The sequence below is a fragment of the Siphateles boraxobius genome, unplaced genomic scaffold (assembly GCF_051911475.1).
Source record: "Siphateles boraxobius isolate OS27281-9 unplaced genomic scaffold, OSU_SipBor_1 17, whole genome shotgun sequence".
Classification (NCBI taxonomy): Eukaryota; Metazoa; Chordata; class Actinopteri; order Cypriniformes; family Leuciscidae; genus Siphateles; species Siphateles boraxobius.
This window is the reverse complement of record NW_027508777.1, coordinates 36,172-52,105: the sequence shown is the minus strand read 5'-3', so window position 1 is coordinate 52,105 and position 15,934 is coordinate 36,172. Positions and strand designations below refer to the sequence as shown.

General features: G+C 44.5%; 1 protein-coding gene across 1 annotated transcript; it reads left to right on the top strand.

Moving 5' to 3' along the window:
- Positions 1–11,083: 11,083 nt before the first annotated feature.
- On the top strand, positions 11,084–14,981 carry lig4 (ligase IV, DNA, ATP-dependent). The gene is made up of 2 exons (XM_077232236.1): positions 11,084–11,343; positions 11,946–14,981. Exon 2 carries the CDS (start codon positions 11,961–11,963, stop codon positions 14,685–14,687), a length of 2,727 nt encoding a protein of 908 aa, XP_077088351.1. The 5' UTR covers positions 11,084–11,343; positions 11,946–11,960; the 3' UTR covers positions 14,688–14,981.
- The last annotated feature ends 953 nt before the right edge of the window (positions 14,982–15,934 follow it).

The window sequence follows — 15,934 nt, the reverse complement described above, 5'->3', positions numbered from 1 at the left end:
CTTTCGCGCGCTTTCAATTTGGCGGGACCCTCTTTTCCTTCAGAAAGGGGTCAGCATGGGTGCAGTTTTCCGTCACCAAATGATTGCGACGGATGCCTCTCTAACCGGTTTTCGAGGGCAGGCCAGCATGTGGGGTCTGGACTGGAGAGACTCTCGATTGGCACATAAACAGCTTGGAGTTGAGAGGTTGGAGTTGAGAGCTGATGGCACCCTGGACAGGCATGTGCGCCGCCTTCTCCTATGGTCTCAGGGAAAATTCCTTTCACTGAGGGCAGTCCATGTTCCGGGGGTCCTGAACCTCGCAGCAGATTTTCTGTCGAGGCAAAAAACTCAAGTCGGGGGAATGGATGTTGAACCGCTGAACAGTAGCCCTGATCTGGGAAGTGTTCGGAAAGGCAGAAGTGGACCTTTTTGCATCAAGGAGTCATCCCAATGCCCACTTTGGTTCTCCCTGAGCCCCCCCGTGCCACTGGGGATAGATGCATTCGCCCACCCATGGCCGATGCGGATGCTGTTTGCATTCCTGCCTGTCAAATTGATCCAGACAGTTCTGTCCAGAGTGAGGGAGAGCGGAGCTCGTCTCCTACTTGTAGCCCCATTCTGGCCATCCCAGCCGTGGTTCTCAGAGCTGGTTTCTCTCCTGGAACTCCCCCCTTGGGAGATTCCGGTCAGGGAGGATCTGCTGTCCCAGCTTCAGGGCAGGATATGGCATCCTCGCCTCGAAATTTGGAAGTTATGCGTGTGGCCCATCAGAGGCCATTAGCTTTGAACTTTGATCTTCCCGCTGATGTCCAAGAGACCATTGCAAATGCGAGAGCCCCCTCCACTAGAAAGTTGTATTCTTCTAAGTGGGGGGTTTTTGAATCGTGGTGTTCGGCACATGCTATAGACCCAGTTAACTGCCCTGTCGGTTCAGTGCTGGAATTCCTACAGGAGAAGTTTGCTTCTGGAGCGACCGCTACTACTTTGAGAGTGTATGTTGCCGCTATTGCTGCTCATAGAGAATCGGATGAGATCCCCCTGGGCAAGTTGAGGTTAGTCTCAGCTTTTATGCGTGGGGTTAGGCACCTGAAGCCAGTACGCTCCCCTGGAATCCCCTCCTGGGACCTGTCGGTCATTCTGGAGGGCTTAACGGAGGCCCCTTTTGAGCCCTTAGAGTCAGCTCCAGAGCGGATTTTGACTCTCAAGGTTACTTTTTTGTTAGCCTTGGCCTCTTTGAACTTGGTGGGGGATTTGCAAGCTCTTTCTGTTAGCGAGTCATGCATTGATTTCGCTCCTGGCTTGGTCAGAGTGACTTTGAGACTGAAACCAGGTTATGTGCCCAACGTTTTCTCCACAGCTTTCCGGTCTCAGGTTGTTAACCTTCGCTCTTTCCATCCTCCTCCTTTTGTCTCTGAGGAGGACAGAAAGCTTAACCTGCTCTGCCCGGTCCGGGCATTGATCGCTCTGGTGGTTGGAGAAAATCCAACCAGCTCTTGGTATGTTTTGGTGCTGGCTGCCGCGGGCTTGCCGCATCAAAGCAAAGAATTTCCCACTGGGTTACAGAAGCTATTTCACTGGCTTATGAGGTGCGGGGTCTACCTTGACCTCATAGCATCAGAGCACATTCCACTGGGGGCGTGGCTTCCTCTCAGGCCCTTTTTAGAGGTACCCTCCTGGAGGACATTTGTGTGGCGGCAGGATGGTCTTCTCCGCACACTTTTGTCAGATTCTACAGTTTGGATCTTGACACGACTCCAGGTTCCCAGGTTTTGTCTGCTTGAACCAGTCGTGTGAGCTATCTGGTCTTGTACTAGTTGCGGACTAGGTGTGTACTAGAACACACCCGGAGGGTGTTCCCACTGCGTCTTAAGCTACGCAGCGTCGCGTTCCCTATTCAAAGAACATAGGTTACATCAGTAACCAGAGACGTTTTTAAGAAAATATAGATTCATATTTTGATTTCAGGAAATTTACTTTATAATAGAAATATAATGTAACCTAAAAATTGTAATATAAATCATGTCAACTCTCTCACTATCGTTACTCTCTCAACTTTCACTATCGTCTCAACTTTCACAGCTAAGTTAACTAGCAACATCGTTAGCTATTTTAGTCTGACTCATAGACAGTAATAGAAATGGACACAGCGACCCCCTTGATTTCAACGGAGAAAACTGAAGCCCGATTGGAGCACTCACTTCCTGATGGCTGAGCGTACTGCGCAGGCTCAAACTGAGCTTGAGGACAATCTGACAGCTGTAAATCTTCTAGTAGCTGTGTCAAACAAATCTGAATCACTTAACTCCTCAAAAACGTCGTTGAAATATATATATTTCCCGTTGCTTTTATGGACTCTCTATCTATGGGCTTCTCCCTTGACTTTATGCCTCTATGTCCCCCCGATACCCGCTCCCTCCTTTCCATCCTTACACACTCTGTGTTAATTGACCAGGACGAACAGTAAAATAACAGAACACTTAACCACCATTTGAGAATAGATTGAACAAACGATAGACACACAGAATGTCAGGGACAGCAAGTCAAACAAGTATGCCAAAGTGAGCAAACAGCTGTCGACATGGAAGTGATCACGGGTATTTGAATGAAGTGGTGAGATGTGATTGGATGAGGTTAACCGAAACATCATCGTCCATCATGAAGATTGACAGGTGGTAGATTGATCCAATGAACACCTGAAACACACGCACAACAACAACAACAAACTACCCACATTTCCATATTGCAACACTTTGAATACGTACGAGAACGTAACAGCCTCAAAGACAGTAAAAGATTACCTGCGAGCTTCTCCTCCTGTTTATACGGTAATTTCTCTGTAGTGCGATGTTCCCAGACCGAAAAATTGTTAGCTGGGAAGTTACATAATAGATTATTTTAGCAAGATGTATTTCCCATTAATAAATACAGTGCAAATAGTTCAATCTCTTTGGATAAAAGGGAAGTGGAGATAAAAATCAATAATAGGTTGAACTGTACCATGATAATATGTCCGTAACATTTACCCGTCTCGTCTTTTATTTATATTAAAAGGCTGGTAGGCGTGTGCGACACATATAAATAATTTTGAAATTTGAATTGAAATAAAGTATATATTTATGAATGTAAGCATGTGTAGCCTACTCAGTTACCATGAAAGAAAGAGACAGAAAAGAGAGAAGCTAGAATCAGTGAACGTAGGCTACATTAGCTAATACTGATGAAATTAGCAGGGTTTGGGATTAATTAAAATCATGTCGGTTGAAGAGCACGGCATACCTTTAAAATGTTATTAGTTTTATTATAAAACTAATACAAATTTATTACATACTGAATTGGTCGATGTTTTCTTTCCTCGACCAATTCAGTATGTAATAAATTTGTATTTTTAAATTCATTGTCATAGCTATCTGTCCTCTTATGTCAGATTCTTAAATTTAGTCAACAAATTCAATCAGAATGCAAAGACACGGTGTATGGGTATTATGACCAAATAAAAGGAAGTCGGTATCAATAAAATTAATTTTTGGATTGACACAGGCTGTTTAGATATGGCATGTGGATTTACACAGCAATTTATAATTGCATAAATTATGTTAAGAGATTAATGTTTTAAATGTAAAACAATTAATGTAGAAATATGAAATGATTGAAAAAAATGAAACTTCTACTTTTTAACACCGCCAGTAGGTGGCGGCACGTCTCCATCTTAATGAGGGAGTTGAATCCTTTATTCAAACGAGTCGTTCACAAATCCTAATTCGTTTAACCTAGCAAACGACTGTATTTATGAATGGGTAGCCTACTTGAATCATTTACTAGTCTGATTCTCTCAAAAATGCAGAAATTTTGAGGAACAAAACCCGTGTTGCTCAGAGGTGCAGCGGTTCTTGGACGGAGCAAAAGTTTTCTTGGAAACAGAAAAAACAGAATGTACTCCGTAACTTTATTGAACTGTTGTATAATGTCACATTTGCGATTGAGAAGATGTTCGGAAAAACAGCACTCTTGCTGTTGTGATAACGTACTCGGTTACATACGTAACCTCGGTTCTCTCTAGAAGAGGGAATGAGTATTGCGTAAGTTAGCTTATGCTACGGGTAAAGTCATCTTTTCTCGAGATATTGAAGTCCAAAATTATCCTTAATTTTGCATTTATTGTCAACGCAGTGCAGCAGCCCGCAGAACTAGACCAGGCCATCTTGCGTGCTCATTGGCTGCCCTGCGGCAACTGCTGCAGCCTACGACTGAGCTTTGCGCCCTCTACGCGTCATAGCCCGCCAAAATGGGGGTGGCTTAGCGTTCAAAAGTCAGGCTCTTAGGCTGCGTCACTGGTTTCATCAGCTGAAGCTAAAATCGCTCGTGGCGCCTGCACGGTCGGGTTACGCAATACTCGTTCCCTCTTCTAGAGAGAACCGAGGTTACGTATGTAACCGAGTACGTTCTCTTACGAGAGATTTTCTCGTATTGCTTAAGTTAGCTTATGCTACGGGAACCCATTGTCAACGCCGTGCGCGCCCAGCCTCCACTTCATGAGTCCAAGGGATTCCCAGGGAACATAGATAAGTGGGAAACAGGTGGCCAGCAATGCGGGCCAGCACATGTTATAAGCACATACAGGAAATACAGAGTGGCGTCGCCGGTCCATATAACTATTCTCCATATAGTCCAGCTCAACCAGGAGAGCTAACGTCGCGTGAGAGTAGTCTGCGCATGATAATCTGGGCAGGATATACACACCGCTCACACTGACAGAAGTCTAGCCTGCAAGGCAGGAACTTACAGGTTATAAAACCTAACAAATGTGGACGGAGAGGCCCAGCCTGCCGCCTCACAAATGTCTTGAATGGAAATTCCGCTGGACCAGGCCCACGACGAGGCCACACCTCTGGTGGAATGCGCCCTAATCCCCAAGGGGCATTTCAGACCTTTAGACTTATGCAATAGCTTCCACTATCCATCTGGACAGGCTCTGTTTCGAGGCGGCGAGACCCTTGGTGCGCCCAGCAAACGAGACAAAGAGCTGTTCCGAACTCCTGAAAGAGGCGGAGCGCGTAATGTAAGCCATCAGCGCCCTGAAGGGGCAGAGGAGATTTACATCACCCTCACTATCGGATGCTGGCAGAGCCGAAAGAGAAATGACCTGCGCTCTGAAGGTGGTGCCCAACACTTTAGGGACATAACCATGTCTTGGCTTAAGGATGACTTTAGAGTCATTTGGCCCGAACTCAAGACACGCAGCGCTAACAGATTCCAGATTTAGCGTGTGTAAATCCCCCACACGTTTGACTGACGACAGAGCTGTCAGGAAAACGGTTTGGAACGAGAGGTACTTTAGGTCCACGGAGTCTATCGGTTCAAAGGGGAAAGCTTTTAGGGCCTCCAGGACCAATGAAAGATCCCATATGGGAACCGACGGGGTTCGCGGGGGATTCATCCGTCTGGCTCTTCTAAGGAAGTAGATGGCGAGCTTGTTTCTCCCTACTGACTGACCTCGCGTCGACTCAGCGAACGCTGCAACGGCCGCCACATAAACTTTAAGTATGGATGGGGACCTGCCCTTATCCAACAGCTCTTGAAAGAAGCCAAGCAACCCCGAGACCCCACACGTTCGTGGGTCTAGATCTCTATCAGCACACCATTTGGAGAACACCGACCATTTAGACGCGTAAAGCCGCCTCGTAGAGGGAGCTCTGGGTTGCGTAATCGTGTTCATAACTCCTTCTGGCAGGACAATGGGTATCCGTTGATTAACCATACGTGCAGAGACCAGCGCTCTGGATGGGGATGCCAGATTGAGCTTCGGGCTTGACAGAGGAGATCTCTCCTCACCGGAATCGGCCAAGGGGCTGTGTGAGACAGCCGCATCAACTCCGGGAACCAGGTTTGATTCTCCCAGCGCGGGGCTATAAGGAGCACCGAGAGGCGCGTTTCCCTGATCCTCTTGATTACCTGTGGTGACAGAGAGACCGTAGGGAAAGCATAAAGTGGGAGGCTGGGCCAGATTTGGGCCAGCGCATCCTCGTTCTTTGAAAAGAACAGTGGGCAATGAGCGTTGTCTTTTGATGCAAACTGGTCGACTTTCGCTTTGCCAAAAAGGCGCCACAGTAAATGGACTGCCTGGGGGTGCAGGGACCATTCCCATGGGGGAACGTAGTTCCTGGACAGTTTGTCTGCACCGTCGTTCAGGTGGCCTGGCACATGCGCAGCTCTCAGGGAGCGCAGAAGGTACTGAGACCATACAAGAAGGCGTTCTGTCAGATGGCAGAGGCTTCTGGATCTGACACCGCCCTGACGGTTTATGTAGGACACCACAGACATGTTGTCCGAGCGGACTAGCACATTGTGGTCCTGTATGAACGAGAGGAAGCGTTTGAGCGTGTTCTGGACCGCTATCATTTCCAGACAGTTTATGTGGAAGCGTCTCTCTTGGTCTGACCACAGGCCAAAGACCGGTCTGCCCACGAAGACGCCGCCCCAACCTAATTTGGAGGCGTCCGTCGAGATGACCTTTCGGTGTGAGACAGCCCCCATTGTCACTCCCAACCGGTACCAGTCGGCCGCTAACCAGGGCTGCAGAGTTAAAACGCAGCTCTGAGTCACTCTGATTCGTCTGTAGCCTGAAACCCAAGCCTGGTGAGGCACTCGGGCGTTCAGCCAGCGTTGTAGCGGGCGCATGCGCAGCAAGCCCAGCTGAAGCACAGCCGCAGCTGATGCCATTACAGCCTAGCATCCTCTGGAATGTCTTCAGAGATGTGATGCTGCCCTCATGGAAAGACGCGGCCAGGTCTAGAACACGGCGCGCGCGCTGTGTCGATAGGCTGGCCGTCATAGCCACAGAGTCCAGTTCTATTCCTAGAAAGGAGACTGACTGACTGGGCAGTAAAGAGCTCTTGGTCCAGTTGACCGTGAGGCCCAAGCTTTCCAGATGGCTGAGAAGCACTGTTCTGCGAGATAACAGTTCTATCTCTGACTGTGCTAAAATCAGCCAATCGTCCAAATAGTTCAGAATTCACAGCCCTTCCACTCTCAAGGGGGCGAGAGCCGCATCCATGCACTTCGTAAATTTATGGGGTGCCAAAGACAAGGCCGAACGGGAGGACGGTGTATTGATATGCCCGATCGTCGAAGGCGATTCTCAAGAATGGCCTTTGACGGGGGACTATCGGGATCTGAAAGTATGCATCTTTCAGATCGAGAGAGATAAACCAGTCCCTCGGGCGAATTTGCGCGAGAATTTGTCTGGTCGTAAGCATTTTGAAATGCTGTCTCATGAGAGCTTTGTTCAAATATCTCAGATCTAAGATAGGTCTTAGAGCTCCGTCCTTCTTGGGTAGGAGAAAATAGCGGCTGTAAAAGCCTGACTCGCTCAGAGAAGGAGGTACTGGTTCTATGGCCCCTTTGCACAGCAGTTTGTCTATTTCTGCGAGGAGTAGATGCGCTACATCCACTTTCACTTTCGTCTCGGTCCGTGCTCGAAAGCGAGGGGGACAGCGAGCAAACTAAATTGAATAGCCCTGTCTTATTGTGTCCAGACGAGCGTGATCTAGGGTGGCCGCCCTGTCGACGCTGTGGAGGCTGGTGCTGAGCTGGGCGCTGGCTAGCATGTTGTGCACGTGGGTGGCTTGCAGAGGAGCTAGAGCGCCGAGGAAGTAAAAGGTTTATGGCCTGCGAGGTCTTCTGCACTTCACCGTTTAACTTCGTTCACCGCTGGGCCGAAGAGCCCAGTAGGGGAGAGCGGCGCGTCGAGAAACGCGGATCGCTCTGACTCCCTCATATCCACAAGCATCAACCAAAGGTGCCTCTCTGTGATGATGAGCGAGGCCATGCATCTGCCCATTGCCTGAGCCGGGGATTTCGTCGCACGAATGGAGAGATCCGTCGCGCTCCTCAAATCCGTGATGGCGGCCAGGTCCTTGCTTTTCTCGTCCCATTCGCGGAGGAGATCAGCTTGAAGGATCTGCAGCACAGCCATCGAGTGCAGGGCGGAAGCAGCTTGTCCGGCGGTGGCGAACGCTCGGATGACAAGGGCTGATGTGGTCCTGCAGGCTTTAAACGGGAGGGCAGACTTTGAGCGCCATCTCGCAGAGGGCGGGCAAAGATGTGCTGCGACCGCCTCTTCCACTGGAGGGATAGCTCTCAACCCCTTCTCGGCGGCGCCGTCCACTTGGGAGAGCGCCAAGGAGACATGTGAGTGGAGCATCGCGGAGAATGGTGCGTTCCATGACTTAGTAAGCTTGGCATGAAGCTCTGCCAGAAATGACGCAGATCTGGAAACGGGCGGGGGGCAGCGGCTGTGAAGGAAGCCTATTGGGTGCGGGCTCCTTAGGCGGTGACCAATCCAGGCCTAGTTGGTCGACGGCCTTAGAAAGCCCGAGTCCTGCTGGATTCCTGCGGGCTCCTCCTCAAGCCCGAAGGCTTCGAGTCGAGCCCGCAGGGTCGACAACGGAAGCGCTTCACAGTGCTCACAGCCGCCCGAATCCAGGGCGAGGGCTGCGTGGTCTGGGCCCAGGCAGAGAGCGCAAATCACATGGCGGTCTCCTGCGCTGAGCGGGGCTCTGCACGAGCCGCAGGAAAGGCGAGGCATTTTCAGAAAAACGCTCGCGCTCTTTTATAGAGAGAGTGAGTGTCGCAGCGGCAAACACTCACAGAAGGCAAGCACAAAAAGGATACTCAACGCCGGATGGCGTGGCAGGCACGGAAGGCTGAAGGTGGCAAGGACCTAGCTTCCTCAGGCGCTTTCCTCTGCGTGCTGGTCGCTAGTTTCGACGGCGGAAAAGGCTTCTCTCAAAGTCCAGCGATGTGGAGAGCTTCGCTGAAGATGATGAAATCAATGACGCAGCCTCCGAGCCTGACTTTTATACGCTAAGCCACGCCCATTTTGGCAGGCTATGACGCGTAGAGGGCGCGAAGTCACGCGCGAGGCTCAGTGGTAGGCTGCAGCAGTTGCCGCAGGGCAGCCAATGAGCACGCAAGATGGCCTGCTCTAGGTCTACTGGCTGCTGCACTGCGTTGACAATAAATGCAAAATTAAGGATAATTTTTGGCTTTAATATCTCGAGAAAAGATGACTTTACCCGTAGCGTAAGCTAACTTACGCAATACGAGAGAACCTCTCGTAAGAGAACTCACATATCATAGGCTCGTGTTATAAATATGTAAAACGGGAACTTGTTAGGCCTAAATGTTTTTTTTCATGTTTTTTTTTTCATTTTGATGACATGTATGCCTATTCCTATATTGTGATGGCAGTGGAGAGAGCGCTCAAAACCATCGAGAGCACATCATTTAGTGAACAAATTTATAGAAATTATCATTCTCTGTAAAACAATGAGATGTGAACAAAATGTATCAAGATTTTTTCTAAATGTGTGCTCTTTTGGACTAAACACCTAATTAAAGCAGTTTAGTAGCCGATCGGAATGGAGTTGATGCGGATCAACACATTATGTCGCCAACCGACGTCTAGGCCTACAATATGAAATATAGGCTATATTGTTCTCGTCTCTATTTTTCTGGCCTAAGAAAATTTCTATTCTGTTTACCATACTTGTAGTATTTCATCTTTACTGTTAATTGACATTAACCCCACTTACATTTCAAAATGCGGCAATATCTGCTGTTTTGCACAATATCCATTTGTGCCACCTGGCGGTCATTTCGCGAATGACTTTGAAATGCGACATGGTTTATTTTTGCCACGGCGGTAATAGGCATTCTGGTTGACTACTGTAGGTGTTTGCCAATCGTTGTCTTAAAAGGCATCCTCAAAACTGTAGTGAGCAGGAGTATAGGGGAGGCAAAAGTAACCTATATTGGGAAGGAATGCAATATAAACTATAAGAAGGGCCTTCTCTCCATTCTGCCTTTTGTCTGATAACCACCCTGACAACTGTCCGTGAACATGTTTGCATTTTAGGCTATTTCAATAGATTTTTTCAGTCAGTTAAGCCAAATAATTGGGTGACAAATAGCATATAGACTATTCATTTTACTGGCTAACAAATGCAGTGTTCGGAAAACTCTTATTTTGAAAAACAATGAATGCATATCCTGCCAATCAGATTTAGCATCACCCACAGTGGAATATTGGAATATCAAGTGTTTTTTCTGATTACCGTGCAAGAATTGGAAAACCAAAAACCAAGTCATAATTTCGTTTTTTCTTTTTTCTAAAAAAAAGGAGTTCTTTTCTCGTTCTTTCGTTTTCATATGTGAAAGCAAAAATAAATGAACAAGCGATACACGGACCGTATTTAAGTTCCTGTGTTTTCAGTTCAATTTGTCTGGTCTCGTATTCTGTGTTACACTGCTACCCTGTGCTACCCTGTGTTTGTATTGCCTGTGTGGTGAATTAAAGACTTTTGGAATCTTTGTTTGTTTGCTTAATAATAGTTGACAAATGTTTATAATAGCCTACATTATAAGTTGGTACATTGTTAATGTATTATTTTTTTAAATATTAAAAATGATAAATACATAAATATTTAAAATATACAGGTGAAACTCGAAAAATTAGAATATCATGCAAAAGTTAGGCTATGATTTTGATTATGGCTTACAGCTTATGAAAACCCCAAATTCAAAATATCAGAAAAACGTGAAATCAATAATAAAAAAAGTATTTTAAATTCAGAAATGTTGCCCCTCTGAAAAGTATAATCATGCATTTAGTTATATATACTAATATTAGTTCACCTTTTAATTTTAATTACTAAAAACACAGACTTCTGCATTTTTTCGAGTTTCACTGGTATTACCAATGTGCACTTTTTAGAAATATGTTAAAAGTATGCTTGTGTTTAGCATATTTCTTAAAAGTGTAACTATGCATATTACCAATGAACTTCTAGTATACATTTTAGAAATATATTCAATATATTTTAATGCACTTCAAATAAGCATGTTGGGAATACAAATGTATTATAAACATATACTAATTTATAAACAAGAGAAAAGGGTAGCCTACAGTAAGTTTCCCCACAGAGATAGCAATACCAGTTATTTTTTAAACCCAAATCACTGGACCTAGTTTTATTCCTCGCTTTTTCAGGTTATATGTTCAATAGGTGGCGGTAAAGTCCGAAAGGAGTGAGTTTCCATCAAACCAGGAGAAGAAGTAACTGCCTTGTGTGTTACATCAAAAAAAATCCTGATAGTCGCTGTAGCTGGAATGTATAAGATTTGCTGCTTACATAATATAATATTACATGAACGAATCGCTAATAAAATCAAGTTATAAAGTTAAAACGGGGTTGTTTATCATAAACGGATGTATCGGACACGGTTTAAACGTCCTGTAAATAACACGGAAGTTGGCTTAAATTGACTCCCGTTTCAGAAGTATAAGTCTTCGTTAATTGGGTAACTAAATTTGTTTTTGTATATTATGTTGTATACTATTGTAAATATTATGTTTATTTGCCAAAATAATGCGTTTTACAAACAGTAGAAGAAATCGTTTAATAATCTAACATTTTAGAACATCTGACATGCTCCTATTTAAATTACACAAATTATAATTATAACTAATCTTTTCCTCTCTTAATCAAAAAATGCTATGCTTTGACAGAAAATAAACATTGCAATGCAATGCAATGCATTGCAAAACACATAATATATATTTTAATAAATATTTCAAATAAATCTTATCAGTAAAAGTGGTGTATATTCATTGTACTTTATGTCTATAGTAGTAATAGGCAAATTGTCGCATTTGAGATTATTTATAAATTAATTTGATTTATTTTCATTATTTAATGAGTGTAATGTTCTGTTCATGTTCTTGTGTTAGAATGTTAGAAGGTTACATTACTGCTCCTCAAGGAAAATTAATATACATTTATAGGCTCTTCATATGCTTCAAATAATTTTTACTTTACTTTACTTTTTAAAATTTTTACTTTAAACCCCATAAATCAAAACCCCTTGGATAAACTCTGATATTGCTTTTTTCCCTCTCAAAGGTGTCCTCTGCTATAATGGAAGGAGCCTTAAGTGATGCCACACCACAGACCTCTGTTGCTGCACAAGTTCCGTTCATACACCTCTGCACAGTTCTGGAGAAGATTCAAAAGACCAAACTCCGACCAGACAAAAGCAGAATCCTGAAGGAGTTTATTGACTCATGGAGGAATTTTCACGCAGCGCTTCACAAGGACAATTCCAACACCACAGATTCATTTTACGCAGCAATGCGTCTCTTTGTGCCTCAATTTGAACGAGAGCGAATGGCTTACGGTATAAAAGAGAACATGCTTGCCAAACTGTATATTGAGGTTTTAGGCTTGCCTAAAAATGGACCTGAGGCAAACAAACTTCTAAATTACAGAGCTCCAGCCACATCTCAAGGAGAAACAGGTGACTTTGCCCTTACAGCCTACTTTGTCCTGAGAAAAAGGTGTACAAGTCAAGGGAATTTAAGCATTAAGGAAGTCAACGACTTCTTGGATTCTGTAGCGGTCAACAATGCCAGCAAACAGAAGGATCAAGTGAAGAAAAGCCTTTTACATCTGATAACTCAGAGCTCAGCTTTGGAACAGAAGTGGCTCATTCGAATGATCCTCAAGGACATGAAACTTGGCATTAGCAAGGAGACAATTCTTCAGGTTTTCCATCCAGATGCATCAGAACTCTATAATGTCACCACAGATCTGAATAAAGTGTGTCTACAACTTCACGATCCATCTGTGTCCCTCAGTGAGGTCTCCATTGAGCTGTTTTCTGCATTTAAACCAATGCTGGCTGCTGTCGCCAACATCAGACAGATAGAGAAGCAAATGGGCAACCAGCCATTCTACATTGAGACAAAGCTCGATGGTGAACGCATTCAGCTGCATAAAGCTGGAGATGTTTACAAATACTATACAAGGAATTCTTATGAGTACACACAACAGTTTGGGGCCTCTCCACTAGAGGGCTCCCTCACACCATACATACACAATGTCTTCAAACCTCATGTGGTGAACTGCATACTGGATGGAGAGATGATGGCTTATAACCCTACAACTGAGACCTTCATGCAAAAGGGTAGTAAATTTGATATTAAAAAGCTGATGGATGACTCTGATCTGCAAACCTGCTTTTGTGTATTTGATGTTTTGTTAGTGAACAATCAGAAGTTTGGCAATGAACCTCTCAAGAAGCGCTATGAAACTCTTGAGACTGTCTTCACCCCCATCAAAGGCCGTATCCAGCAGGTCAGTAAATCTGATGGCAAAACCATGCAAGAAGTAGTGAATTTCCTCAATGAAGCCATTGACAATCTGGAAGAGGGTATTATGATTAAGGATCCCATGTCCATCTACAAACCGGATAAACGTGGAGAAGGATGGCTGAAAATTAAGCCCGAATATGTGGACGGTCTGATGGATGAACTCGATCTGTTGATAGTGGGAGGCTACTGGGGTAAAGGCCGGAGAAGTGGGATGCTCTCTCATTTTCTCTGTGCGGTAGCAGAGGTGCCAAGTCCTGGGGAGAAGCCCACAGTATTCCACACTCTCTGCCGCATTGGATCAGGCTACACTTTGAAAGAACTGTACGATCTTGGTCTGAAGTTAGCCAAACATTGGAAAGTTTACATTAAAAATAATCCTCCAGCGGCCATCTTGTGTGGAACAGAAAAACCAGAGGTTTACATAGAACCACGCAACTCAGTGATCCTACAAGTCAAAGCGGCAGAGATTGTTTCTAGTGAAATGTATAAAACCAACTGCACATTGCGTTTCCCCAGAATAGAAAGAATCAGAGAAGACAAAGAGTGGCATCAGTGCATGACCTTGACCGAACTGAGCCAGTTCCGCTCCAGGGCTTCTGGAAAGCTAGCATCTAGACATCTGCACATCCAAGACGACCAGCCTGAAAAAAAGAAGCGCAAATTTGTAGCCAAGCCCAAGAAGACAATCGAAGTCATTAGCCACTTTAAGTCCCAAGATTTATCAGCAGTTGCCAAAGAGATGGATATGTTTGAAGATGTTGAGTTTTGTGTGTTAAATGGCGATGATGTACATTCCAAGGCAGAGCTTGAGAAAGGTGTGGCCCGTTGCGGAGGCATTGTTGTGCAGAACCCTGGAAAAGACACGTACTGTGTGATAGCAGCTGTGCAGAACATGAGAGTGAAGAACCTCGTCTCTTCAGACCAGCATGATGTGGTGTGGGCTGCTTGGCTTCTGGAGTGTCTGGAAAATAAGCAGGTTATACCATGGCAACCACGTCACATGATCCATATGTCACCCTCCACAAGGGACCACTTCTCTAAAGAGTATGATCAGTATGGAGACAGTTATTACGTTGACACGGATGAACAGCAGCTGATGGAAGTCTTTGAAAGGATTGTCCCCACAGAAGCTAAACGTCCTTCTGTGGCTAACATAGAAGCAGACAATGCCTGGGATGACTTGCCCACTAGCATTTTTAGGCCTTACAGTGCATACTTTGACCGGTGTGCTGACTTAGAAGATCCAAAATCCATTATTCGGGGTACATGTTTGGACACACGTGCCTTAGAATTCCGATTCCATGGTGGTAAAGTTGTGGAAAATCTGAAAGAAGGAGTCTCGCATGTCATCGTAGAAGGTGAGAGAAAGGCTCTGGACTTAAAGACACTTAGGCAACTTTATACTAAGAAGTTCAAAATTGTTGGGGAATCTTGGGTGACTGATTCCATCAAAGCAGGCCATGTAGAGGATGAGATCAACTACCTAATATAAAGATGAAAACTACTACACAAAATGTAAAAACACTGAAAGATTACAGCATTTTAGTACTAGGTGTCATAACATTACAGTTGCATTAAAGGTAAGCATTAAAAAATGTAAATAAACTAATAATGGAACTGTAAGTATCAAAATTCAAATTATGAGGGGGGGGGGGGGGGGATATAATGTTGGTCTTTAAACGTTGTCCTTTAAAATACATAATAGTTACTGTTGCTTAAGATGGAAATTATATGCAAAATAACGTGTAATTAAATTAGATTATTAAAGAAGCATTCAGAATTTTTATTTAACCTGTCAAAAGTGTTTTTCTTGTACATTAACTTGACTCATCACAGTCAGACAAATTGAGCTTGTAACAAGTTTGAAGTTCCATTTGAACAGCTTGTCAAGCACACCAAATGTTTTGTGTGAGAGCTGTTACTTTCTAATTCCTTTGGAATGTGAAGTCCTGTATGCTTCCAGAGATCTAATTTCCAAAGTGCTATTATAATGATTGAGGCTTCACACAAAAAGAGTCAACTGTGTGTCTAGGTATTGTAAAGATAGATTTGCATTTGTATAATATGGATCTTGCACTAGGTGTGAGTTTGTGATGAAGTGTGAGTGACAAAGCCATCCTTCTTTGAAAAGGAAAGTGTAATGTGCTTGCGCTGAGTTATGAATTGTGAAATCCACATTTAGTATAGGAAGATGGTTTGGTGTGGAAATCTATGTTGCAGAACCATAATAAAAAAAAATCGTCGTAAGGACAACATTGTGATTTTGGGAGGGAAATTGTTTACTGTTCCACTGAAGTGTTAAGGGGGCGTGTGGCGAAGGACGGCCGAGGGACGTGAGAACGGTTGCTCATTAGCATTCGCACCACCGGCCTCGCGCCGTTCTCTCACGTCCCTCGGCCGTCCTTCGCCACAGGGCGTAACAATAACAGTACAAATTGTTCTAAATATAAAAGAATAACAGAGTCCACACCACTATAAAGGGGCATACATAGAAACACTATTGTTGGAATCACTTTCAGAATTATTATTATTATTTTTATTTTTTTACAGCTCATGAACAATATAAACATTGACAGCCAATCAGAATCCATCCTGCTTAAAGAGCTCAGTCATTTAAAGCAGCAGACAGCATAACTGAAGGGTGTGCTTATAATAAATAGTACAGTATTGTCTGCTGGTGTGGATGCTAATATAGTTATCATTCTTAGCGTGAACAGGCCTTTACTGTCTCTCTTAGTG

Coding starts and splice junctions, on each gene's coding strand:
- lig4 (XM_077232236.1), top strand. CDS start 11,961: ATGGAAGGAGCCTTAAGTGATGCCACACCACAGACCTCTGTTGCTGCA.